Genomic DNA, 27,766 nt, shown 5'->3' with positions numbered 1-27,766 from the left:
ATGCAGATCTTCCAAATATTGACATACATCAAAAATTACATTAAGGGGTGCCTGGCTGGATGAGTCAGTTCAGCATGTGACTCTTGATCTCAGGGTTGAGTTCAAGCCCTGCTTTGGGCATGGAGCCTACTGTAAAAATTTTTTTTAAATGATCAAACTCATTTTCACTGAGCTGACCAGAGGTCTAGTAGTAAGATGCTATCAAACTTGGTCTCAGATATAAGTTTTCCAAAATCTGAATTTTTTTAGAAAGCTCATTTTATCATTGGTAATAAATATCTTTATTTTCATGGAAATGTGAGGAGGGCAGTTTTCAGAAAAATGTCAATGATTCCTTCAAGTAAAAATGACATCCTAAGGTTGAGTTCCCAAGTCAAAATGTTACATTTTTCCTCAATGACCAATGTATCATTATTGCTTATAATCTCTGCTTCAGATTGTTCTGAAATGCAGTTTCTGTACTTGCTATTTCACCACCTAGAATATTTAAAAGACGTGTACTCAAGGGTTGAGGTTTAATTATATTAGCAATTTTCACTACTTTTTCAAAGACATTAAGACTTAAAAAAAAAAAATATGGTGCCAGCAGTTTTCCCAACCACTGCTTTTCTAACTGAATCTTATCATTGACATGAAACCATCAAATAGTCAAAATGAGCACAGCTGCTTAGTATTTTATGAAAAGCCCAGTCTTCTGTAGTCTTTGGAACATAGTTTTTAAACTTGTAATAAAATACACATAAAAGTTACTATCTTAAGGACTTTTTTTTTAGTAAAAAAGATTTTAATGTTTATTTTTCAGAGAGACAGAGACAGAGTATGAATGAGTTAGGGGCAGAGAGAGAGGGAGACACAGAATCTGAAGCAGGCTCCAGGCTCCAAGCTGTCAGCAGAGAGCCCAATGTGGGGCTCGACCTCACAAGCTGTGAGAACATGACCTGAGCTGAAGTCGGATGCTCAATCAACTGAGACACCCAAGTGCCCCCCTTAAGGATTTTTAAGTGTGCAGTTCAGTGATGTTAAGGATATTCACAATAGCAAAACTGAAACTATACTCCCCTTAAACTCCCCATTTCTCCCTACTCCCAGAAATGTGGTTAAGTATGAACCATATATATATATATGTAATTTATTTTTATGTGTTATATATAATTTATACATAATATATAATGTATATTTTCATAAAATCTCAGTGCCATATATATTATATATATCATATATAATATATACAATTTATAAATAAATATAATATATATATGACATTGAGATTTTATGAAACTAACCAACACATTTCTAGGAGTCATAAAGTAAAACCCAGAAACATTTTGCCTTCTTTCTTCCAATTTCCTGACCCCAGTAAAATGTTTGCTCTTCTTCTGAATGCAACCTGAAAATATTTACTTCTGACAGCTTAATTTAACATTTCTCCTTTTAAAAACACCCTTCTAAAATGTGTCCTGTTGTGAGGGTAGAAAACGAAACACAATCCATTATGACTTCACATATATATTTTTAAAAAATAAATGTTTATTTCAAGTATGAAAAGTAATGTTTAAACATTATCCAAAAATTATGTTCAGCTTAACAAGTACAAAACAAGACTTCTGACAAAGTTTACAATTAGGTATAAAATACTTAAGAATATACTTTGACGTTCACAGTGAGCATTTTTGAAAAATAAGTTTTGCTAATAAGCTTTAGAAATAAAAATATATTTACAGTCCCAGCTAAAATAAACAAGTCCTTAACTGAGAACAACTGTCCTCCCTCAGGATCAATAGTTAGCATTTCAAAATAAACAATGGTAAACTTTGTTCAGTAATGTCAAAATTCAATACCTTATGGTTTTGCTGACAAATACCATCTATCTCTTATGTCTGGTACCCACAAGCAAGGTTCTCAAGCCACTTAATTGATTTCATAGATGTATAAAACTTATGTAGTATCCAAACTCTCTTGACATTTTTTACAATTCTGAGCATTTTCAGCAAAATATTCTAAACAGAAACTGGCAGAAACTTCCTGGTGCCCATTACAGAACCATCAAAAAAAATTAGCCTTGAAATTATTTTAAAGGACTACTACCAAGGCTTCTGCTTCTCTTTTCCATATACATCTTTTTGTAGGTTTGAAACATTGCTTTTGAATCTTTTGCTGGATTTTGTAGTGTTTCAAATCCATCTGCACTGAAGCTTCTCTTGGAGAGTCTTGCATTAGCCAAAACATTATCATCTAAGGAAACAGAAATTTTGTTTACTTTATTATTCAGTGTTTGTGACCAATATACAATCAATTAAAATGGAGAGGGTAACCCTGCACTCTTCTCTTGGATAAAATTAGGACAAGGAGTTGGACAAACTATGGCTTTTTACCTACAGAATTATAAATTACACACACAGGACATCTTGCCTCTTTTGGGGACTCTTTTCTACTCTCATCCCATCTTCACATCCCACAGCTATCTTGTTCTATCATTTGCACACTATTATAAATGTGACCTTTTTAACAGCTATCTAAATTAGCAATACAAAGAGCACAAACCAGCCAGTTTCAACCAGTGAATGGAAAAGTTTTTGTATTCTAAGACATGTCTATAGCTTTCTGTTGTCAGACCATTTCAGCGTTATATTAGCCTATCTTTTTGATGGGTCCAGCTTTTCCTACCTCCTGCATTTCTAGATGTGGCTGTGCTTCTCAGTAGCCAATTCCCCTGGTCTAGAATAGAATTCCCTTGGTTTTCATTCCTGCTATAGCCATTCCTTTCTGCATAATAGTCTTGTTTTACTTTTTTTTTGCCTAGGAACTCACGCATTCTATCCTCTTAGTTTCAAATTATTGTATATCCTCATTAGCTTTCTTCTATGACACTGATATCCGAGATGGGTTCCTAAGTCACTTTTCACTGGATTCTGTTACTTCCTCTTCTCTGTACCTTACCTTGACTTGATAGTTTCACAACTTGCTCCATCTACACTCAAACCTTTGCTACCAAATGTAGATGTATAATTATCTCAACTGTTTCTTTGATCTGTTTGGGAGTTTGCAACATTTGTTTTTTGTCTCATTTCCCGCTGGTTCATGTTCTCCACCTCTTCATCTTGGTATTTGTTCTTTCACGCTTTTCCTGAATCTCCAGACTTTTTTTTTTTTTGGATTGTAAGTATTATTTGCTTTTATTTTTTAATTGAAGTATAGCTGACATACAATATTACGTGAGTTTCGGGTACAACATAGTGATTCATCTCACACTTCGCATCTTGGCTATTCCTTACCCTGCTGCAGATCTCCTTGAGCTTGTGCCCCAGTCTGTGTTTTTTTTATCACGATTCTCAGCACTGTTTACTCAACTTCAGTTTATTGCTCATCTTATTTGTGGCTGTCTTTATGTCTCTCATTTAGCTCATGCTTATATCTGATCAATTTGCGCAGGCATCTATGAGTATTTTCAGATTCATATTTCAATTATGTCTCTTACCTTCTCTATGGAGTAACATCGCTCCTATGTCCAAGGACCTTTCTTATCCAATCTCAATGCCCATTTCCATTTTTCTCACTTTTGAATTCCTGTGTTCCAACTTTAAAAGTATGCTTTCCACTCTTAGGACTTTTAAAATTCATTTTGCCCTGCTTCAGCTGTTTTCTTGTTCTGACGAAGAGTGCAGTTCTTCTTTAAGACTTTAAATCAATTTAGTTTTTTCCTATGTGTACCTTTACTGTGCAGGACTCGATTTCTGCAAGCCTGCTTATGTATATTTGTTTTAAACTCTCTTTTCCACTTCATCACTTCCTCTCTTTTAAGAAATGTGCTTCTTTATTTTTCATGGTGAAATTCTGCTTCTACCCATTTTCAATGAGTTCTAAACACTTGTCTTTTCATATTCAATTAACCAAAACTAAGATAAAACTCCTGAACCCTAGCTTCTAGTTCTCAATGCAAAACCCTAAAAACAAAGTGCATTCATTCCACTAAGTAAGATACTGAAAGCTCTGGTTTTTCTGGTTGGCACTCAGCCTAAATCCCTCCCATACAAAGAGAAATAAATTTTAACTAGGAGACTCAGTTTCTTATCATCAAAATAACTCAAATTCCACACTGAATTAACTTTGAAAAGAGGGGACAAAGTTCAAGTCCCTATTTGGTTATTAGTTATGGAATTTCTAATGACCTTACCTCCCACTGATAAAATGGGGACATGCTCATCTACCTGGTTTTGAGAATTATATGAATTAAACTTGCTAATCACCCCACCCAGGAGCTAGCAAACAGGGTATGGCTAACCCTCTAGCCCAATGTGGTAAATAAAGTTTAACTGAAGTATAGCCTATACTCAAGTATAGCCTATACTCATTCATTTATTATTCTACTGCCATTTTCTCACTATAGTCTCGGAGTTGAGTATTCAGGAAACCTTACGATCTGCAAAACCTAGTATTTACTGCATAATCCTGCACAGAAAAGTTACCTAACTCATCAAGAGGAGAAATATTTTCTTGTTAACAGGAAACAGACCACTGCTCCCCTCTCCACAGTATGACAGAAAATATCAGAAATTATCTTCCTACCATACACTCAATCATTCAAAAAATATGGATAAAAATCAAACTTCACAATAGTTTCATAACTATAATCCAGCTTCTGTGTGACCAAGTGCCCAATACGTAGAGTAAAAATGTAAATACATGAGGATTTTACCTATTTTTTGGTTGGCTTCTGGCATCCTTTTCTCCTCAGTTACACCTCTTAACCAGTCTTCTTTTGTACTTTTTATTCCTGAAACTAAATATTCATTTTCAGATCTCTAGAAATTGCTATTCATCTTTTAGTACTTTAATGAAAGAAAGTCATATAAACATAAAATAAATCCTAGAAGGCATTAAATATATTCACATATACTGCAAGTCTAAAAGAAGCCTCAAAAATCCTTCCATTTCAAGTGTCTGAGTATCTTATAAATGAAAAATGGGTTGCATTAAAAGTTTATCTTCAGTATGGAATTGTTTCTCCCACTTAGGCTGAACACCAACAAATTCCAAGGTATTTAAGGGTACATGAGACAAAGAAAGCCCCTCCCATTGCCCCCACCTACTTCCAATGTTCTTGTTACACCCATGCCTCAGATACATTTATATGGCCAAGTGAAATCACCAATACTTTACAACATAAATTTTATAGTCTATTTTTACCATACATCCCTATATCCTTCCAAGAAAATGTACCTTATATTTACATTGTAACTTTCTGTGCCCAGATACCATCTGAAGAGCACAGGAGAAAAGAAGATTGCCATTCAAATCCTTTACTTTTCCAATCTGAATTTCTCAACACAATGTTTTATAAGTAATATTCACAACACTTACATGTTTCCTGACTACCAAATAATTAGTCCTCTATTTTCTCCTTCCCTCCTGGCACTACACTGAGAATTCTATCATTCAGCCAAATGACAGTCATGCTTCCTTCTGGCCTTGGTAATTTAACATTGGACAAGACTGCTTCCGTTGCCCTCCCATTTCAAGAGCAGACTACAGGACAGCGCTTTAACTTTCGTGATAACAGTTACCAACTACTTCAAAGATAATAGTAAATCAAACCATTTCCATATGTATAAAAAGTTTTCACAAATATGTAATGATTATTTCCTCATATTTAGACCAAAGCTTCAAATTCACAGAGCTTTGAAATCACAAGTCCAAATGAGAATCAACAAAAGACTGAGGGGCGCCTGGGTGGCTCAGTCGTTTAAGCGGCCGACTTCGGCTCAGGTCATGATTTCACGGTCCATGAGTTCGAGCCCCATGTCGGGCTCTGTGCTGACAGCTCAGAGCCTGGAGCCTGTTTCAGATTCTGTGTCTCCCTCTCTCTGACCCTCCCCTGTTCATGCTCTGTCTGTCTCAAAAATAAACAAACATTAAAAAAAATTTTTTTTAAAGACTGAAATAATGTATAACTAACACTCTTCTAACTTAGCACAAAAACATTTTTCATAATATCAGCTTCTTGGTGCAAAACGAAATCTTTGTATTTGGCAAACCTTACAATTCCATACACCTCTTGTCATCAAGTACAAATTGAATACAATTTACAGTAAGGGGAAGATAAACTTAAAACCATGCCTTACAATGTTGTAGACATCATCAAAAAAAATCATACCAGACCTTGCACAGGTGCCTGCTCCTTGCTAGGACAAGGCTGCAGATCCTTCCGGTTGTCATCAGAATTTGTATTCTTAATCAGTCCATCTGGACATAATTTAAACTCCAGCATGTTTGGTCTTTCTGTGGCATCTTTCACAGGTAAGAAGCTCTGAGGTTTATTTTCTGGTGTCCTCTCTTTATTAAGCTTCATGGGCGAACTATCTAATTTTGTGAGACAAATGCTCTCACGTTCTGTGCATTTAAATGCAACTCTGTTCAGATATAGTTTCCTTTGATCCTTTGATTGGGGAGACATTTGGCCGAATTGAACTTCATTGTCTATACTGTTCAAACTTTTGTCTAATCTGGTTTTATCAATCCACATTTTATCAAGTTGCTTTCCACCAACTATCCCTTTAACATTCCTTGAAATACACATTTTAGACTCCTCAGAATGGTGAAATTTGAGGTTTTTAGCATGGCTTAAAGAAGTATTTAATGATTCTTTAGAAGCCTGTACACTATTGTGTCTCTCATTTGATTTCCCACAACTCCCTGCTTGCATGGAAAGTTTACTGGACTTCACGTACTGAGAATCACACGTTACATTTCTCACGTGGCTTTTCTTTGATGTGTTGCTACCCATCGCTTCTTTGTGCTTCTGCCTTTGTAAATACTCCTTTGGTGTCAGAACTCTACTCATTTTGGATGAAACGTCCTTGGAGCCTGAGGACTTAGCATTTGATACTGTCTTTTCTTTAACTCTGGCTCTTTCATTTGCGAGTGACAAAAAATTACACAACTTAAATGTACCATCTCCCGTATTTTTATTATGCTCTCGTTTATCATATTTCTTCCTCTTTATCTTTGAATCAAGTATGCCCCCATCATCTAACTTCCTTTTTTCCAAAACTTTTTGTCTCAAGCCGCCTGCTTTCAATTTTATTTTCTCTGGGGATACTGACTGTACCAAAGAACCATTCTTCATACACAGATCTTTATTTTTATTTGTCAAAAAACCCACCTTTGGTTTTAGTGGACGTAAGTTTTGTGCCATGAGCTTCTGGTGCAGGCTCTCTTGAGAAAATTTTGTCATTTTATTACTGCTATGAAAAGTTATCTCATGAAACTTCAGTTTTCCTTTCCTTTTGTGACTTTGCAAGGAATCTAGTTTTTTATCACCTTTAGATAAAAACTGACCTGATAATTCTTGTTCTGTCCTCAGTGATTTGTGATGTTTTGTTTTGGGCTTATTTATATTTTTGCTTTCTTCTATTTCAGGAAGATGATTTTTTGTATCTGGACAAGTCAAAGGAATCTCCGGATTGTTATTTAGAGGACTATTACATTCAACAGGGGCATTTCTATCAGTTTTCTCTCCTTGTTTACAACTGTTGATCTTCAAAGGAGAACATTTATCTTCCCCTTCTTTCTCTGAAGCTGAGTTCTTGATAGAATTGCACGGGCACTGAGGTACTCCTTCATAAACCATAGATAGCCATCCCAGTGCACAGCAACGGACATCATCTTTCTCTGAATCCATTATAGAATCATGACTCTTTTCATCTGTATCTGTTTGTGGGTCACACTGGCCCCCTTCTTTGTTTACAGGTTCTTCTTTCTGATGTTCTCCCAACTTGTCTACCTCACAGAGTTGATCTTCATGTTCAGGAAATAATTCTTTCATTTGCTCTGAGTTTAATATTGTAATATGTATTTGGTCTGTTGAGTCTTTGGAGTCACAACCAGTTTTATCACAAGTTTGACCTTTTGGGTTTTGGTTTGTTATTTGTTGGGCCACAGAACCTTCATGTGTGTTCACAGCTTCAATGCCATAGGGAAATTCTTTTAAAAGTTCTGACAACTGATCATGTAGGTATAAGATGGATGCCTTATCATTAAGAATCTCATTTCTTGTAGGATCTTGGGCAGTGTAATTGCAAACTGCATCAGCTTCCTGAGGGCAACTGCCCTGTTGGATAGCTGCCGATGAACACATATCATTAGCCATGCTTTCTTTTTTAGTGATATGTTCCAAATCACTTTCCTCTAAAATTCCACTATTTGCTTTAACATGCTTCAAAGATGATTCTGGAGGTTGAGGTGATTCTGCCTGGTCAGTTATTTTATGTGAAACATCTGTGCACTTTAAAAAATTATCACTTTGAAAACCAAAGTCTTTATTTTCAGTGACATTGTCTGTATGTTCTTTTTGTTGTCCACTACTAATCACCTGTTGCTTAGGGAGAGAAGATTTCTGTGGCTCAACTCTTTTCAAAGGCGGCAAGTTGAATATCTCCGCTATTTGGGAATTATAAGACGTATCACCTTCAACAAGAGAACAAATATTCTCAATATGTAACATATCACCACTAGCAATATCACTTTTCCTTGGCTTGTATGAAGCTTGCTGTTCACTCACAGTATAATGGGTATCTGGTTCTGATTTGATATGCTTTCCTTGATTGCCATGAGGTGTGTCTGCTGCATTAGTTGACTCATTTTGCTCTTCCTTCTGAATTGGTAAGAACATCTTGGTGTCTGTTGTAGCACCTGCTACTGGTTCATCAACATTAGCTTTCAAAGCAGCAGTAATACTTGTATTTTCTGCCAACTGATTCTGTAAGCTACAAACACTGCCTTCTTTAATAACTGGATACATTGTTTCAGATAAAGCTTCAGGTGTTGTTCCTTTGACAGACAAGGTTTTGACATCTGAAAGAATTAGTGGTGACACTACAGCCACCTGAAGTTCTGTTCCTTTTGTGTTGGTTGTGCCTGAAGACTCAGAATTCTGTACTACCATTGACAAAGTTGTTTCTTGTGAGCTGTTTAACACCTTATTCTGAGAATTTCCCACAACTGAAAATGGACTCTTATCACAGGTTTCCACAGGCTTGGAAACTCCAACTGCTGTTCTATTTTTTCTTGATTCATTACACTGCTTTTCTTCGGTAGGTTCTGAAGGTTGCTTTTTCCACAGAGAAAGGCATGTTGCTAGCAATTCCATGGAAAAGTGACTGTCACTTTTAGAAGGCATTCCACTTGTTGAGGATTTATGCTCAAGGGAAAAAGAGTTATCTAAAACCTTGGCATTTGTGTTACAAGTACTTGGAGCTTCCACTGTTTTCAAATTTAGCTGGTTACCAGTGATTTGGGTACTTGGATTAACTTCATAACTATGTGGTTTGGAACCCTGAATAGTTTCACTAGCATTTTTAAACAACTTCTCCTGAGGTTTATCTCTACATGTAAGTAAACTGAGAATTAGCGTATTTTTATTTGGATATTTTGAAACATATTCCTCAAAGGACGCAGACTGAGGAACGTAAGTTGTTTCAGAATTTGTTGGCACATTTAGTTCAACATTGACATTTCCTGATGAAATCTGGCTGTTATTTAAGGTTGCCTGGGTAATCTCAACAGTCGATGCCTTTAAAGAAGTCCTAACTTTCAAATCTTGTAACTCGTCTGGCATTGGAAACTTTTCTGAACAGACAGAATTTAGTAAAACAGAATTCACTTGGTTAAAATTTCCACAATTGGGGTCCTGAATGTTGGAATTCATTGTACTGTATGCTCTATTTGTTTCTTTTGCAGATTCCATTACTGTTGGTGGTTTATTCTCTGGAGTCACTAGGGTTACCTGTGGTCCAGACCGGATTTGGGCAGTTTGTTTCAGAGACAATCCAGAATTTGGAGCTAATTCACTATAAGAGGTATCAGTTGTTTTAATACAACCTGCTGCCATCAAAAGATTTTTATTAATCTTGATTTTCCTTGCAAGTTCCGAAAACTTCTTTTTTATTTCTACTAATGTTTTAATATCCCTCACTAACTTTTCTTTTGTGACACTTGTGTCCAATACTTGATTTGAAGTTAGATCACAAGAGTCTGTTCTCCTCTCTTGATTATTTTGAGCAAGAGACTGAACACCATCCACAGAAGATCTAACAGGTTCATTAAAAGGCTGAATGACACTGCTATTTACTTTCAAGTTACAGGAATTTCCAACTGTGCTGACATTTTCATTAGGGTTTTGCCAATGCAGTTGTAAACTTCTAGAAAAGTCTTTCCTCATTTCAGGTAAGTGCATTTCTTGACTCTGAGGAACTTCCACAGAAGCCTGTTTAATAACATGCTGAGTACTTTGCAAAGGCTGGCTTGCGTATCTACAGTCATAAGGAGGAGGAGGCCTTTTGTCAGTTTGAGGAACTGCGTATCGATAGGAATGTACAGTTGCAGTCTGCTTTGACTGTAAAGTCTGTGGAGGATCTGGAGGGTGACTATTTTTAATTTGCAATGATGCAGATGGCATAGGGTTTTGTTTCTGAAGGGAAGGATCTTGCAAAGAGCTTCGTGATGTGTAACTATATTGCTTTGGAAGCGGTCTGTAATCTGGATAAGTCAGTCCACTGGATGTATACTGTTGCGCCCAGTCAACCTGTCGTTCTGATACAGATGGGTTAAGTCTTGGGGTCCACTGATAAGTTATAGGAACTCTTGGAGAATTGGAGGGGATCATTTGTAGTTGCACAGAACAGGTATCTGAAGTTACAAATTGATTCTGTAGTGCATGTACATTAGGTGTATTAGTTCCAAAACTAGTTTGATGAGATACAGTTGCCCCTGTATGAGAATGCACAGAATTCTTCATTGGTGAGTTCAACCAAACATTTTGGGTAACGCCTGAAGACATCTGCAAATTGTGATTTAGTTGTTTGGATCCTTTAACATTTGCATATGTTATTCTTTCTACTGACGTTTGTGAGGCCACAACTGTCCCGGTATGTATATCAGAAATAGGGATTTGCTGAGGAGCTGTATAATTTCTCATGTTTAGCAGTGGCTGTGAAACTGGATTTGAATTTCCAAGAAACATACATGCTTCTTGGTTACTTCCAGGATAGCTTAAAGAACTTTGAGATGTTGTGTTAAATGTATTTATTAAAGCCTGCTCCAAAAAAGATGATGGCTTTTTAGGATAATGTGGTGGTAAGGTGACATTCTCTGGTTTTGCATTCCAATTCATTGTTGATTTGATGTAGTAGCAGAGTATTAAAAGTCAGTTGTTTTGAATGTCAGGAATCTGTAGGAAATAAAGATCTTTCATTAAAAATTTGTTTTGTCTGCATAAAACTTCAAGAAAATTAGTTTACCTTAACACCAATGCTATGGTCTATTAGAATTCCAGAAACCTCTGACCAGTCAAAACTTCATCTTTAATTTGGGGAAGAGATACAAAGAAAAGAGCAAAGAAGGATTTAACAATAAACATGGCAAGTATCAATAAAATCTCTGGGGTGTTTTATAGAAATTCTACACAATATAGTATTTTGCTTGCTCCATTTAAGTGGCAATTACTTTGATCTTAACAGGCTCTTTATTCTAAGTACCCATGTTCATTGAAACAAAACAAACAAAAAACTTCAAACACATGGCAAATAGTCCTTATTGTCTATCCCCATTGTCTAATTCCCCAGAGGTATCTATTGTTACCTCCTCTTACAGAAAATTTTATAGGTAAAAAACAAATACATAAAGGAAACCTCATCTTTTTGCCTCATTTTCATTACTATACCTAGGATACCTTATTATTTCACTACAAATATATTATCCTCATTGCCTGCAGAACATACACTTTCTGAGTATATATTACCATTTAACCAGTCCTTTATTGGCAGATAAAGTTTTTGCACTTGTAAACTATCCTAAAGATTCTATATTTATACTTTACATTTTTGGCTAAATGTTTCTGGAAATTCCTAGAAGTGAAATCAATGTGTCAAAGGACATTAAAATTATCTTCACGAACAATACAAACTGCCCTCCAAAAAGGTTAAAATAACTTACACTCTCACCCACAGCTACTGACAAATCTAAAAATGGTCAATTCTACAACCATAGTAAATGAGGAAAGACCAATTAAAATAAAACCAACTTCACTTAAACATATTAATACTACACCCTAAATGCAGAATATACATTCTTCCCAAGTGCACATGGAATTTTTACCAACATGACCATCTAGCTGAGCCATAAGCACATCTCAATTTTCAAAGTGTTCAATTATTCAGATTAATTTACGATGGAATCAATCTAGAAATTATAGAAAACAAAGTAAATAGAAAATTGCCAAGTAATTGAGAAATAAAGAATACACTTTACACTTACAGACAGAGAGAGAGAGCGCGCGCACGCAGGCTCTCTGGTGCCTCTTTCCTCTACTTATGACATCAGTCCTATTGGATCAGAGCCCCACCCTTATGACCTTATTTAACCTTAATTACCTATAAAGGTCTCACCTCCAAATAGTTACATTAGACGTTAGGGCTTCAACATACAAATGGGAGAAGAGAAGACACACAATTCAGTCCATAACATGTTCCTATCCCCATGTTCATGTAACACATAACACTAATTTAGAGCATAAATAAATATGTTAAAGAGACTGGGAGGGGTGCCTAGTTGGCTCTGTCGGTAGAGCTTGTGACTCTTAATCTCAGGGAGTTTGAGCCCCACCCTGGGCGTAGAGATTACTTAAAAACATTCACTCACTCATGCATTCATTCATAAATGAATGAATAAATAACCAAGAAACAATCTTTGTATTTATCACAAGACTAATAAGTTAACCCAAGGAAAGAAATGATGATGGACTGAAATAAAATAATGAATAAAAATGTAGAAATTCAGCTAGTCACAAGTTGATTCTTTCAAAAGAATAAAAATCATTAAGCCTCTGACAATACGGATCATGAAACTTTAAAAGCACAATATTGGGAATAGAGGCTACCACTAGACCCTATAGACTATAGACCCTATAGACACTAAAATAATAAGTATTTATTCCAATACATTTCAAATTTAGGAGTAATAGACAAATTCTTTGAAAAATACATATAACCAGGACTAACACAATAAGAATACCCTATCTCTTTAAAGAACTTACATTGATAATTAAGTATCTTTTCACAAAGAAAATGCCAGGCCTGTATGGGCTTTGCTGGAGTATTCCAACAATCATTCATGAAAGAAAACAATCCCCATACAGCTTCTTTAAAAGGATAGGGGCGCCTGGGTGGCTCAGTCGGTTGAGCATCCGACTTCGGCTCAGGTCATGATCTCGCGGTCCGTGGGTTCGAGCCCCGCATCGGGCTCTGTGCTGACAGCTCAGAGCCTGGAGCCTGTTTCAGATTCTGTGTGTCTCCCTCTTTCTCTGACCCTCCCCTGTTTATGCTCTCTGTCTCAAAAATAAATAAATGTTAAAAAAAAAAATTAAAAAAAAAAAAAGGATAAAGAGAGAACACTTCAGAGCTCATTCACTGAGGCTATCATCCAAATGCTGAAAAGAAGGAAAATTAATAATTTCTTTCAGAAATGTCAATGAAAAAAATCCTAAACAAAATGTCAGCAAACCAAATGGGGTGACCTATGGAAAGGATAACCCACCATGATCAAACTGGCTTTACTTCAAAAATACAAAGTTTGTCATTTGAAAATTAACCAAAGTAATCACAGGACAATAATTTATTTATCTAAGAGAGAAAGCAAGCAAGCACAAGCAGGGGAGGGGTAGAGAGGGAGAGAGAGAATCCCAAGCAGGCTCCACAATGTCAGTGCAGAGACTAACACGGGATTTGAACTCACAAACCATGAGATCATGGCCTGAGCCAAAATCAAGAGTAGGACATTCAACCAAATGAGCCCCTCAGGTGCCCCAGATGATAAATTTTCAACAGGTACAAAAGCTCTTGATAAAATTCAATATCCATTTATTAGAAGAACAATCATATCAAACCAACAATAGAAATTTCCTTAATTTTGATAAATAGCAGCTTCAAACATTTATATTGACAATAAAATGAAAACGCCACTATTACCCCTTCTTTTCGCCATGGTACTAGAGATCTGGAAAGCATAAGAATTGGGAAGGAAAACATAAAACTGTTCACAGAGTTTATGTAGACAATCTAAATCAGGGGCACCTGGGTGGCTCAGTTGATTAAGCATCCGACTTCACTCAGGTCATGCTTTCATGGTTCGAGAGTTCAAGCCCTGTGTAAGGCTCTGTGTTGACAGCTCAGAGCCTGGAGCCTGTTTAGGATGCTGTCTCTCTGCCTCTCTGTGCCCCTCCCCTGCTCAGGATCTGTCTCTCTCTCTCTCTCTCTCTCTCTCTCTCTCTCTCTCTCTCAAAAATAAATATTTAAAAAATTTTTTTAAATCCAAAACAATCTACAGATCTTTTACATCTATCAAGTCTTGGGTCATAGTGTTTTCACTAAAAAGAAAAACAAGATTGAAGAAGGTATGTATGCTTTTGAATTAAAAACGAATCCCCAAAAGAGACAGATCTGTATATTCCTCACATGCCTTCTCTCAGGAAAGCTCCTTAATAATACAACTGACTAGGGGTACCTGGCTGGCTCAGTTGCTAAAGCATGCAACTCCTGGTCTCGGGGCTGTGAGTTCAAATCCCATGTTAAGAGCAGTTTACTTAAAAAAGAAAAAAATAAATAAAGGCCAAAGCATAATACAAACTAGCTTTTCTACTAGAGTTAATGATGCCTAATAAATTCCCCTTACTTCTTGTATGTACTTGGGGGTGGGATGCTGTTATGAACTAAATTGTATTATTCCCCCCACCAATTTCAAATGTTGAGGTCCTAATCCCCAGTGTGACTATATTTGAAAACAGGCCTTTAAGGGAGGTAATTAAGTCTAAATGAGGTGAGAAGGATAGGACCACAATCCAACAGGACAACAACCGTTGTCTTCATAAGAAAGGCATATGCACACGGTGGGGGGAGAGAGACCATGTGACATCACATAGGAGGAGGCTGACCGCAAGCCAAGAAGGAAGAGGCCTCAGGAGAAACCATAACCCTGATCTTGGACTTCCAGCCTCTAAAACTGTGAGAAATAGGGCACCTGGGTGGCTCTGTAATTAAACATCTGACTTCAGCTCAGGTCATGATCCCACTGTTAGTGAGTTCAAGCCCCACATTGGGCTCTACGCTGACACTGCAGAGCCTGCTTGGGATTCTCTCTCTCTCCCTCTCTCTCTCTCTCTCTCTCTCTCTCTGCCCCCACCCCCTGCTCACTCACTCTCAAAACATAAACTTAAAAAAAGAAAAATTTTCAACCCAGCAACTTTATTTTTAGTTTACCCTTATTACAGAAATTTCAAAGTAAAAAAATAACCTAAAAATCACAGCTTGTGGAAGAATAGTAATATTAGTATCTATTTTAAACACAATCACACGCACCCATGTACAGAACTCTATGAAAACAGACTGGTTACATTATGATCTGCCTACTACAGGTCAGATGAAATTGTAAGAAATAGAACAGGACAAACAGAGCCACATCAAGAATTGTTTTATATACAAGGGTGACTGTTAATTTGTCAAAGAAACTGGAACATTATTAAAATGAAAGATAATGCTATTAATAGACAAGATGATAGGCATAAAAAAAGACTGTCTCAGAGCAGCCCAAAAGATGCAAACCTAGACAATGTCCAGCAGGCTTCAATAAACGTTTGTTAAATGAATAAACACAATCTGTAAGTACTGAACACCAAGTTAAAAAGAAGTCCCTATTTAAACTTCCAGATGGGAAAAAGTCCCCACTTCTCCCTTCAGATTCGTGTCAGCCATAAACATCACATGATTTCAATACTTCAAAAATATAGAACTTCTTAAAAAATATATTAAACACTCTTCTTATACCTGAAAAAAACATAAAACCCTTCTGGTATTTTTTTTTAATTTTTTAACACTTATTCATTTTTGAGAGACAAGAATGAGACAGAGCACAAGCAGGGGAGGGGCAGAAAGAGAAGGAAACACAGAATCTGAAGCAGGCTCCAGGCTCTGAGCAACTGTTCAGCACAGAACCTGACACGGAGCTTGACCCACGAACCGCAAGATCATGACCTGAGCCAAAGTCGGTCACCTAACCAATTGGACCACCCATGCGCCCCCCCATTCTGGTATTTTATTTTATTTTATTTTATTTTATTTTTTATTTTTTTTTTTTAATTTTTTAATGTTGTTTATTCTTGAGAGAGAGAGAGAGAGAGAGCATAAGCAGGGGAGGGGCAGAGAGAGAGGGAGACACAGAATCCGAAGCAGGCTCCAGGCTCCGAGCTGTCAGCACAGAGCCTGATGCAGGGCTTGAACTCACAGACCATGAGATGACCTGCGCCGAAGTCAGATGCTCCACCGACTGAGCCACTCAGGCGCCCCTCCCCCCCATTCTGGTATTTTAAAGTGAAACTTTCCCTTATGGCTTAAGTTTGACATCTAATGTGTTCCACAAACCAAAGTCTATTTGGAGTGTCAGCTGATGTGGTCAAAACGAGGAAAGCCACTATTTTCCACTAAAAAACTGATTTACGTTAGCAAAAGCTATAGATGCTTCTGTAACATCAACAAAACCATCAATACCAACACTTCAATGTAAAATGCACTTTTCAGAAATTCGAAAAGTATCATGATTTTCTCAACCTATTATTCTAGCTCTGGCTGTTCGTATCCTTAGTCATAGAAGAAATTAGGCTATCAATCCTTGAATTAGGCTTTCAGGAATATTCTAAATTTTGCATTATTTATAATACAATTCTATAAATAACAGCTATCATTTGAGAGTTTACCATATGTTAAGAACTGCACTGAATGCTTTAAATACATGATCACACGCAACTGTCACAACAAATGAATGAAGCCAGGCAATAGTGCAAGGCTAGCAAGGCTAGATAGAAATCCCACTATCACAGCTGTGCACATTGCCAGAGACAGAAAGGAGACAAGAATATAACTTCACATACAAATTTATTACTTACCCACACAGAAAAAAATAACATCAGTGTCCCTATTCCCAGAGGGTGATCCCAAGGTGTTTGAGAACACAGGTTGCCAAAAAGCCAACTCTAAACTGCAGCCATTTTATAGCTGGCGACTATATAACCCAAGGATAAGGGAGGTGGTAAAGTCCTGTGCTCAACAGGAAAAAAAAAACATCCCTGTGGCTATTTCTCACAAGAGTTCTTATCAACTTTTGTTCCAGAAGGGCCTACTGGGTGTCCTGCCAAGGTAGGAGTCAGACAGAGATTAGACTTTGCCTATTTGGCCCATGAATAGACAAAGGTCATCAGAGTACAATGGAGAAGTTGCCCCCTACATCTCTACCCTCCACCCTACATGTGTCCTGCTACAAATTCTATTCAGAAGCACAGGACACTCAAATACCCTAACGAACTGTACTTCTTCTTAGGCAACACTGGAAAAGAGTGACTTGACCCTGACCCCTGGCAGAATGATCAGGCCGTTTGTGGAGGTCAGGCCACAAGCTCCCCATACAGAACCATGTAACGTCCCAGGTATAATCAAGGCTCACCAATAAGAGTCACATGGCTTTCTCTCTGGAAGAACAAGGGAGTGGGAAATAAACTGCTCTAATTTTGCTCACTGATTAATCTAAGCAGAGCGTGGGATGCTGGCAATCACACATACCCCATCATGACTGGCCAGTAGGAAGTTCAGAGCAATGCATCTATCATTCAGGCTAGAAAGTTTACGCTTATGTCTCCAGAGCAGAGGTCAGAGACAAATTTCAAACTAACTTTAGAGTTGTACTATTCCCTAAAATGGGAATTAAATATCAGAGAGCACACATGAAAAAGTCAGTTATCCCTCCTGGGAGTTCTGCCTAGCAACTCATTTTAGAACCCTCCAGGTACCCACCACCTTAAGCAAACAAGATTCATTAGAGGGGTGGTGGTCTCAAATATCTAGAAATTCCTGACAAGTGCCTCAAATACAGAGGAGTAGTTTGCCAGTATAAGCTACCTAAGATGCAATATGCTGTTGGAGTACAAAGTGTATTAGGAGGATAAATACCACTATTACAACAGGAATGAGCCAATTCTGTGCCTCTTGAGATGGATAAACTCTTTGAATAGAACCAAACAGTTGCCATAAAAGCAGGCTCAACTGCCTTGAAGAGAAATCTGAAAACTGTTACACCTAGTTAGTTACCTTCGTCATTATAGACCATACTCTAGTGTTTACTCTGGTTGTACCAGGTTTTGTTTGGAGGATTGTAAGAATATTAACACAGGCATTTTGTTGGCATTCCATTAAGATCCAGGTTTTATAAAACTAAAGGTTAAGACTAATGACGCAAGGGGACCTGAAGTACCAGAAGAGACCTATAGGATAGAATCTACTTTCTTATTATCAGGGTCAGGTAGGGGATGACAGATCCAGTTAAATTCAGAACCATAACTGTAGTCTAGAAGATACAGACAAGAGAATTCTGCTTTCCCTCAATCAGGAAACCAATGGAAATCATGACTAACAGAATAAATTACATGAGTCTTGGCCTAAAGGACACCACTCGCAAGAGCATTCATTCCCCCAAAATTAGCAACTGCTGAGGGTTTCTAAGAGTCTTTAAGATTAAGATCTTCCACTGGCCAGCAGTATGTTGACTAAGAGTAGTAGGCAGCTACAAGCCTGAGGTAAATTAGATTACTAGTTTCTGCCTACTCCTCCAACCCTTATCCCCTAGGTCTATGGTCTTCCTTCTCCAACTAGCATAGAGGACCTCTGGAAGTTATGGTGGGTGAGAAGGAATGGCAATCACTCAACTGTGAACTCATCACTTCCATGCTCTAAGCCACCTTACCCACAACACCTTGTATAGTAGCATGGTCATGTGGAAGGAAAATGTAAAAACCAACAGAAGTTGTGGCAGTGAATCTTTATGGCCATAATGAAAGTGACCTACTTGAGATAAATTTCTGACCTCCAATAAACACCCTCAACTACTTCAACTAAAATAACACATGGCAAGAAACTAAACGCAGAAGAAGATTTGATATAACCTACATAAATATTCTTCAGGGTCCTAAAGAATTTCTAACGTATGAGAGGTAGGGCACCTGAGTGGCTCAGTCGGTTAAATGTGACTGGTTACATGTGACTCTAGGTTTTGGCTCAGGTCTCGTGATTAGTGAGACCAACGTCAGGCTCTATGATATCAACTTGGGATCCTGTCTCCCTCTCTCTGCCCCTCCTCGACTCACACTAGTGCGCTCAAAAATAAACATTAAAAAAAGATTTCTGGGGCGCTGGGGTGGCTCAGGTCATGATCTCGCTGTTCATGTTCAAGCCCTACGTCGAGCTCTGTGCTGACAGACAGCTCAGAGACTGGAACCCGTTTCCGATTCTGTGTTTCTCTCTCTCTCTCTTTGCCCCTCCCCCACTCACACTCTCTCAAAAATAAATTTAAAAAAAATTTTTTTTAAGAATTTCTAATGTATATAAATGCTTCCTGACTTGATCTGTCACTGCTGACTGTAGCTAGAGATGGCACGCCCATTCAGTACTCATGGAAGAACCTGGAAGCATGTGCCTCACCTCCACAGACTTTGCCTATGCATCTCTTTTCTGTTAGTCCTATATTATATCCTTTGCTGTCATCAACTTTAGCCATGAGAATATAGAGAAAAGGAACAAAACCACAACTTGGGTCCTTGAAAAGATCAACAAAACTAATAAACCTTTACCTAAACCGACCAAAAAAAAAGTCTCAAATTACTAAAATCAGGAAATAGAGACACTACTACCAACCTTTCATTGAAAACAAAAAGAGAATACTATGAACAACCACATGCCAATATATTCGATAATCTGAAAGAAAAGAACAAGCTCCCTGTGATATTGTAATTTATACAAAGAAATATATATTTGATCTTTGTCCCTATTTCTCACACAGAATTCCTAAAATCCTGAGGTTTTCCCAAGTGTTGAGTGAAAAAAGGTGCCTTTTGTTAGGTTAATGAGGTGACTTTTAGACTGCACCAAAAGGTGGGGGCGGGCTGGAGAACCATCCATGTGAATAGGGGGTTGGATCTTTCAGCCCTCCCCCACCTCCAGGGAGGGATGGAGAGTTGGAGGTTAAATCAATGACTAATATTTTTAATCAGTCATGACTGTGTAATAAAGCCTCTATAAAAACTCAAAAGGACAGGATTCAGAGGGCTTCTGGGTTTGTGAACACATGAAGATTTGGGGACTTTGGCATGCCCAGAGGGAGCAGAGAAGTTCCACACAACTTCCCACATACCTCATTCTATCAGCTCTTCTAGACTGTTGATTCATATCCTTTAAATTCCTTTGCAATAAACCAGTAACCTAGTAAGTAAAATGATTCTCCGAGTTTCATTAGCCTCTCTACCAAATTAATAGATTCCAACGAAGGGGTTGGGGAAACCTCCAATCAATAGCCAGTTAGACACAAGTACAGGCAACAAACAATCTAGACTTGCGACTCATATCTCAAGTCCAAGGAGGGGAGTTATAAAAACCTCCAATCCGTAACCTGTTCGTCAGAAGCACAGGGAATAACCTGGGTTTGTGATTGGTGTCTCAAGCAAGTATGGATGAAGGCAGTCTTGTGGGACTAAGCCCTCAACCTGTAGAATCTGATGCTACCCCCCAGGTATATAGTGTCAGAATTGTAGGAGACCCAGCTGGTGTCCCCAGAGAACTGCTTGTTGTTGCTTGTTGTTGTTCCACACACATACAGTGGAATTCAGTGAAGAACCCCAAAAAACTCCAAAAGACACTGACTGAAACTGACTTGAGATACAGAAAATCTAACTAGGCCTATGAAGAGATTGAATTAGTAACCAGAAGATTACCCAAAAAGAAATGGTTAGGCCCAAATGGCACTCTGGACAATCATACCAAAAACATAAATATTATAAACCAATTCTACAAACTTTTTTAAAACACAAAAGAGGGAATACTTCCCAAGTTAATTCTAAGAGGCCAAGATAACTCCATAGCAAAACCAGAAAAGAAATCACAATGCAACTACAATGCAAAATCCTCAAAAAAGAACTAGCAAACCAAACACAGCAGCATATAAAAATAATTATATACCATAACAAAGTGGGACTTATCCCTGAAATGCAAGGTTGATTTAAAAAAATCAATGTTAGGGGCGCCTGGGTGGCTCAGTCGGTTAAGCATCTGACTTCAGCTCAGGTCACGATCTCGCCGTCTGTGAGTTCGAGCCCCGCGTCGGGCTCTGGGCTGATGGCTCAGAGCCTGGAGCCTGCTTCCAATTCTGTGTCTCCCTCTCTCTCTGCCCCTCCCCTGTTCATGCTCTATCTCTCTCTGTCTCAAAAATAAATAAACATTAAAAAAAATTTTTTTTAAATAATAATAAAAAATAATAATAAAAAAAATCAATGTTATATAAAATATCAATACAATAAAGGACAAAAACCACATGATCATCTCAGTAGATTCAGAAGAAGGACCTAACAGGATGGAAATTAAATGCATCTTCAAATCCAACTCTTTTTCATGGTAAAAACACTCAAACTAGAAAAAGAAGGGAACTTCTTTGATTTGATAAAAGGCATCTGCAAAAAACCCACAGCTTACATCATAATAGTTAAAGACTGAATGTTTATCCTCTAAGAAATCAGGGAAAAAACAGAGATGCCTGTTCTGGCTACTTCTAATCCATATTGTACTACAGGTTCTAGCCATGGCAGTTCAGAAAAAAGAAAGAAAAGAAAGAAATAAAAGACATCCAGATTGGAAAAGAAGAAGTAAAACTATCTCTACTTGCAGATGACATGATCTTGTATATAGAAAACTTTTAAGGAATCCACTAAAAAACTAACATAATTAATTAACTAGTTTAGCTCAGTTGCCTACTACAAGCTCAGTATACAGAAGCCAAATGTATTTCTAAACAACACTTAATCTGGAAATCAATCTCACTACAGTAACATTAAAAAGAATCAAACACTTTGAATAAGTTTAACAAAAGTGAAAAATTTATAAAACATTGCTGTAAGAAATTAAAGACCAAGGGCACCTGACTGGCTCAGGTGGAAGAGCATGCAACTCTTGACCTCAGGGTTTGAATTAGAGCGAGCCCCATGCTGAATGCAGAGATAGAAAAGAAAAGGGGAGGGGAGGGGAGGGGAGAAGAGAAGAGAAAATTAAAGACCTAAAAAAAGGGATAACATCCCACATTCGATGGATTAAAGGATTTAATACTGTTAAAGTAGAAACACCACCCAAATTCATCTACAGAGTCAGTACAACCCTTACCAAAATCTCAGATGTCTTCTTTCTAGAAATCGAGAACCTGATCCTGAAATTCATTTTGAAAAGAGTAAAGTTGGAGGACTTACACTTTCCAACTTCAAGACTTACTACAAAACTATGATAACAAAACCATGCGGCACTGATACAGGATAGACACTGATCAGTGGAACAGAATCCAAAAATAAACCCTCACATTTACAATAAGGAACTAGAATTCAAAAAAGGACTCTTGCCACTCAACAATACAAAGACAACTCAAATTGAAAGTTTTTCCAAAGATATATAGTCAACATGCACATGAAAAGATGTTTAACATCATTAACCATCAGGAGAATGCAATCAAAAATACGGTGTGGCAGGGGCATCTGTATGGCTCAGTGGGTGGAGCATTTGACTTCAGCTCAGGTCATGATCTTCGGGTTCGTGGGTTCAAGCCCTGCACTGACAGCTCAGAGCCAGGAGCCTGTTTTGGATTCTGTGTCTGTCTGTCTGTCTCTCTGCCCCTCCCCAACTCATGCTCTCTCTCAAAAATGAGTATTTTTAAAAATCTTTAAAAAATAAATATACATTTAAAAACGCAAAAAAAAAAAAAAAAAATCCACAATAGCATACCACAAAAAGACAAGTGTTTGCCCTGGATGTGGACATACTGGAACTCTTATGCCTTTCTGCTGAGAATCTAAATCTAAATATATATAAATACTCTGAATAACACTCTGGCAGTTTCTCAAAAGACCAAGTAGTTATATGATGGAGCAATTCTATTCCTAGGTACATACCCAAAGGAATTAAAAATGTATGTCTACACAAACACTTGCACATGAACGCTCACAGGGGCATTATTCATAGTAGCTAAAAAGTGGTAACAATCCAAATGTCTGCTAACTGATTAAAGGATAAACAAAATGTGGCATATCCATGCAATGGACTATTACTTGACAATAAAAAGCAGTGAAGGACACAGATAAACCTTGAAAACAAAATGCTAGGTGAGAGACGTCATAAAAGATCACATATTATTAATCCATCTGTACGAAATGTACACACATCTAGAGACAGAAACTAGATTAATAGTTGCCTGGGAATGTTTGGGTTGGGGAAAAGGGGGAGTGATCTGTGAAAGAAGATTCTGAAACAGAGTAAGCACTGCTAAGAGAGTCACTCTAAATAGAGTCAGATGAATATCGAAAGTAGGGTCGAGGCTTGTCTCCAGTTTTAATTTTTTTTCCCAGTTTTAATTTTCAAAACATCACAAAGTTCTGACTTTTGTCAGTTACAACTGGACCACCTCCTGGAATGCATCGTCCTACTTTGGCTAAATAGCCAAAGCCTACAAAAAGCCAAACATGTATTATAGTTAGTTTCAACTCTGCTAGCACCCATCAACCAATCATTTATTCATCCAAAACAAATTATGTAACCTTGTGCCTTCTGCTTATGTAAGCTTGCACTCCCCACTTGTTGCAGCACTTTACTTTGGATTTTATCAACTCTGTGTGTCTCAGATTGCAATCCCTAAGGGTCTAAATAAACCTTTTTGGTTGCTGTGCAGATTCATCACCTTTAGGATCAACACCATTAATGAGCATGGAGATTGTTTTGGGAGTAAAGAAACTGTTCTAATTGAATGCAATGATGGTTGCACACCACGTGAACATAACTTAAAACCACTGTACACTGTAGTGGGTGCCTGAGTGGCTCAGTTGGTTACGTGTCTTGACTCCTGATTGGTTAAGTTACCAGGGTCTTGGGATCAAGCCCCGTACATCTGGCTCCAAGCAAGTAGTGGAGCCTGCTAAAGATTCTCTCTCCCTCTCCCTCTGCCCCACTCACGCAGACACAAGGGCACACTCTCTCCACAATTAAAAAAAAAAACAAAAAACACTGTACACTGTAAATGGACAAACTGAATTTTATAAATACGGCATATGAATTATATCCCTAAACTGTGGTTTAAAAACCAAACATAGTTATTTCCCTGTCAATAGCACCGACATGGGTACATGACCCAATGAAAGCCAATGAAATTATAGACTTTTGGTAGAGCAACCATACAAAAGGCCTGTCTAAGTTCAAGCTGATTGGATACATACCTGGAGATGCTAGAGCCACTCAAGGAAGAAAGGTGTGCCTGAGAATGGAGTCAATGCTGAAGAACAGAGCTCAAAGACGGAGGGTCTCAAAAGTCTTTAAAGTTTTTCTTTCTTTATATTCAGATACTGGATCCAGCCAAACATGAAGGTTGAACTATTTGAACTTCTTAATGATGTGATCCAGTAAATTATCTTTTAGGGCTTAAAAAAAATAATAATTTGCTTACGATTTGTTTCTTAAAACATAGGGTAGACAATATAATTTCTTATAATACTTTGCAATCTTAACCATAAATTAAAGATTTAATTTACAGTGAAGTCATAGAATTTAATACATCCCAGGAGAATCTTAGTGATTGTCATTAAATCTTTGCAGTCATTAGAACTATGAGCAAATGTCTCACGACATTTACCTCAAGAGGCCAGCCTCTAACACTGCCCTTCAATTTACAAGCACACTTAGGATCTCAAGAATATACACACTACAATGCTGCCTCCCAACAAAGCATTTAGAATTTCTCAAAGTCCCCAGTTAGTTCTTTCTTTACAAGACTTATTACAAAGTAAATTTTAACTTGCATTCTAGAGACAGAGTTGGTAAACGTTGTCTCTTTATCTCAAAAATTGAATGCTTTCCATGTCTGTTTCAATGGGAGGGATGGGGCAGGAGGGTGGAGAAGGCCTGCTTACACACACACACAAAACCCTTGAAATTCATCTTTATAAATACCTTTTCAAACAACAAGATCAATTCCCTAAACATTTAGGTTCCTATTTATACAAGACATCGATAACCTAAATGGTAAGGGAGTCCTGAATATCACACAGTAATATGGAAAAACGAGGCTCTGGGGCAAATATGCCCTGAATTAAGAATTTAACAGAGGGGCACCTGGGTGGCTCAGTCGGTTGAGCAGCCGACCTCAGCCCAGGTCATGATCTCGAAGTCTGTGAGTTCAAGCCCTGTTGGGCTCTGTGCTGACAGGTCAGAGCCTGGAGCCTATTTCGGATTCTGTGTCTCCCTCTCTCTCTGCCCCTCCCCGGCTCATGCTCTGTCTCTGTCAAAAATATTACATTCAAAAAAAAAATTTTTTTTTTAAAAGGAGAATTTAATGGAGATATTCTTGATTTCAAATTAAGCCTAGAGGTAAAAACCAGAGTTGTGTCTAGTACTTCCCTACAGAAACATAACCTACAACAGGATCTACAGTAAAGGGTTTAATCAACACAAAACTGATTAACGTAGAGCTGATAAACTTAGACCTTAAAGGAGCAAACTGAATTTCCTATTAGATACAATGCTGTCTGAGGCCATAAAATATCTTTCCTCTAACAGGACAACTAAAATTTACTGAGCTCTTACCACTCACAGACAGGGGCTGTCCCACGTGTGTTGTATGACTAAAACTCATATAATTTGGGGCACCTGTGTGGCTCAGCCAGTTAAGCTTCCAACTCTTGATTTTAGCTCAGGTCATGATCTCATGGTTTGTGAGATCAAGCCCCACGTCGGGCTCTGCACTGACAGCAAGGAGCCTGCTTGGGATCTCGGTCTCCCTCTCTTTCTCTCTCTCAAAAACAAATAAATAAAATAAAATAAACTTACAAAAATTCTAAAAAATAGAGCAATCCTAAGTAGACCTCTGCCTGAGTAACCTGAACCAGTCACCTCCCATAATCTACTCTTTCTTGCAAAGACTAACAACTAGATTCTCTATGCTATGTCAACCATATATTTCTCCTCAAGCTCTGTCATCAAATCCATTGTGCCCTACTGTTTAATATTTAACCAACGCTGATTCATTTAATTAACAATTTAATTCCATAATAAATTAGAGCAGGCTACTTGGAGGTAACATACTTACTTTTAAGTACAATGTTAGTCTTTTACTACTATGTTCCCATTTCCCTCCAAGCATGTCAGTCCCCCTTCACACAGTGTTTATTATACTTCTTTGGTCCTAGGAAGAGCAAGAAACATTTTATAATTAGTGATAATTTAATATGAACTGCATTTTTTTTATTCACATGAAACTTACTTTATGATAAAAGCACATGCTATTCTGTTTGCTAGATAGGACATCGCTGTGCCAAACTGTGTTCCTCCTTTAAGGTTGCACCAAAAACATACGAAGTTTACAGAATTCTCATTAGGTGTGGAAAGTAACAAATAGAAACTAGGTGTGGCCTAAAATACCATTCACTGTTTAAGTTAGAATTCAAGTTGGTCCTCCAGGATCACTATTGCCCTACCATTCCAAAACAGAAATACTTTATCTTACCAGCTTTCCTCACTGGAACAGTAAGAGAATCCGACTGTACAGGGGGAAACGTAACTAAAACCTTAACATTCGTGAATGCTAACAATGACTAAAACATACAATTTACAAGCAGAAAAGTCCCCAAACAAGCTCTGCGACCCACCTATTCAAATGCACCCCAAGCTGACTCGTATCATGGGCTGTTCTCTTTATTTTGAAGGTAGGCTCCTTAAAGTATTACAAATAAATTGTTTTCACTGAAACGATTCTCCTCAAAAGGTTGCTGCTGAACTCAAGATCCTAAGGACATTTGCTTAGAGCATTCGCCTCCCTCGAAAACACCTAAAATCGGTATGCATTTGTGCATTTAAAAATGCCTCGAGGAACTAACTACTGCTGAGGAACAGAAAGCATCCGCGGAACAGAGGCGTTCGCGGGCCACTTGGAGATACAAGCAGAGCAATTCTGTTTCGGGAGGGTCAGCATAATGGAGGTGGGGAGGAAGGCAACGCTCGAGAAACCGTAAATGCAAAACAAAGATTTTTTTTTTCCACGCCACCGACAGGAAATAATTAAAAACATAAGGTACTCTCACACCCACCACCTCGTAGTTCAACAAAATGCGTACTCGCTCTCTCCACCCCGACCTCCACCGCAAGAAGTGAGGCAATTTAAAGAAAACACCCAGGAGGCGCCGCCCTCCGGCTCGGGCTCGGCGTCCGCGGCTGGCCCCGGCCAGCCCCGCGCGGCAGGCAGGGCCACGAGCGAAGGGGCCGGCACGCGGTGGGGCGCGCGAGTCGCGGGGCCGAGGCCCGGAGACGCCCGAGCTCCCGCGACCCCGAGACTCCGTCCTCGCCTCAGAACAAAAGCGCCCGCCGCCTCGCGCGCGGCGCCTGCCCGCGGGCGCCTGGGCTCCTGACGGCCAGCGCCGCGCCTGGGACCTGAGGAGAGCGAGGGGCAGCGGGCTCCCCGGCCCCACACTTACCGACGGGCGCCGAGCCCAGCACGGGTAAGCGGGGAGGACGCTCTGGGCCTCCCGGGCCCCTGAGTTTAAGTCAACTCGGTCCGCCTTCAGGGGCGGGTCGATCAGCGAGGCCCAGGCTCCCCGAACAGCTAGGCCCCGCCCCCG

General features: G+C 38.4%; 1 protein-coding gene across 3 annotated transcripts; it reads right to left on the bottom strand.

The window, feature by feature from the left end:
* Positions 1 to 1,505: 1,505 nt before the first annotated feature.
* On the bottom strand, positions 1,506 to 27,766 carry RESF1 (retroelement silencing factor 1). Of its 3 annotated transcripts, none has more exons than XM_043562911.1 (6): positions 27,623 to 27,766; positions 26,242 to 26,337; positions 24,377 to 24,577; positions 6,157 to 11,224; positions 4,694 to 4,777; positions 1,506 to 2,232 (listed from the first exon to the last, which is right to left on the bottom strand). In XM_043562911.1, exons 4-6 carry the CDS (start codon positions 11,165 to 11,167, stop codon positions 2,066 to 2,068), a joined length of 5,262 nt encoding a protein of 1,753 aa, XP_043418846.1. In that variant the 5' UTR covers positions 11,168 to 11,224; positions 24,377 to 24,577; positions 26,242 to 26,337; positions 27,623 to 27,766; the 3' UTR covers positions 1,506 to 2,065. The 3 variants fall into 3 exon arrangements, with proteins under 3 accessions (XP_043418846.1, XP_043418847.1, XP_043418848.1); XM_043562912.1 differs by lacking the exon at positions 27,623 to 27,766 and adding an exon at positions 26,801 to 27,253; XM_043562913.1 differs by lacking the exons at positions 26,242 to 26,337; positions 27,623 to 27,766 and adding an exon at positions 25,269 to 25,318.

This window comes from Prionailurus bengalensis, chromosome B4 (assembly GCF_016509475.1).
Source record: "Prionailurus bengalensis isolate Pbe53 chromosome B4, Fcat_Pben_1.1_paternal_pri, whole genome shotgun sequence".
In the NCBI taxonomy this organism is placed as follows: Eukaryota; Metazoa; Chordata; class Mammalia; order Carnivora; family Felidae; genus Prionailurus; species Prionailurus bengalensis.
This window is presented reverse-complemented; position numbering and strand designations above follow the sequence as displayed.

What these genes read in the sequence shown, in the direction of transcription:
- RESF1 (XM_043562911.1), bottom strand. Translation starts at nt 11,167, where the DNA reads ATGAATTGGAATGCAAAACCAGAGAATGTCACCTTACCACCACATTAT. An exon ending in GGAGCAGGCACCTGTGCAAG is followed by an intron (nt 4,778 to 6,156) that starts GTCTGGTATGAT and finishes ATGAATATTTAG; the next exon opens with TTTCAGGAATAAAAAGTACA. An exon ending in AGAAGCCAACCAAAAAATAG is followed by an intron (nt 2,233 to 4,693) that starts GTAAAATCCTCA and finishes CTGTTTCCTTAG; the next exon opens with ATGATAATGTTTTGGCTAAT.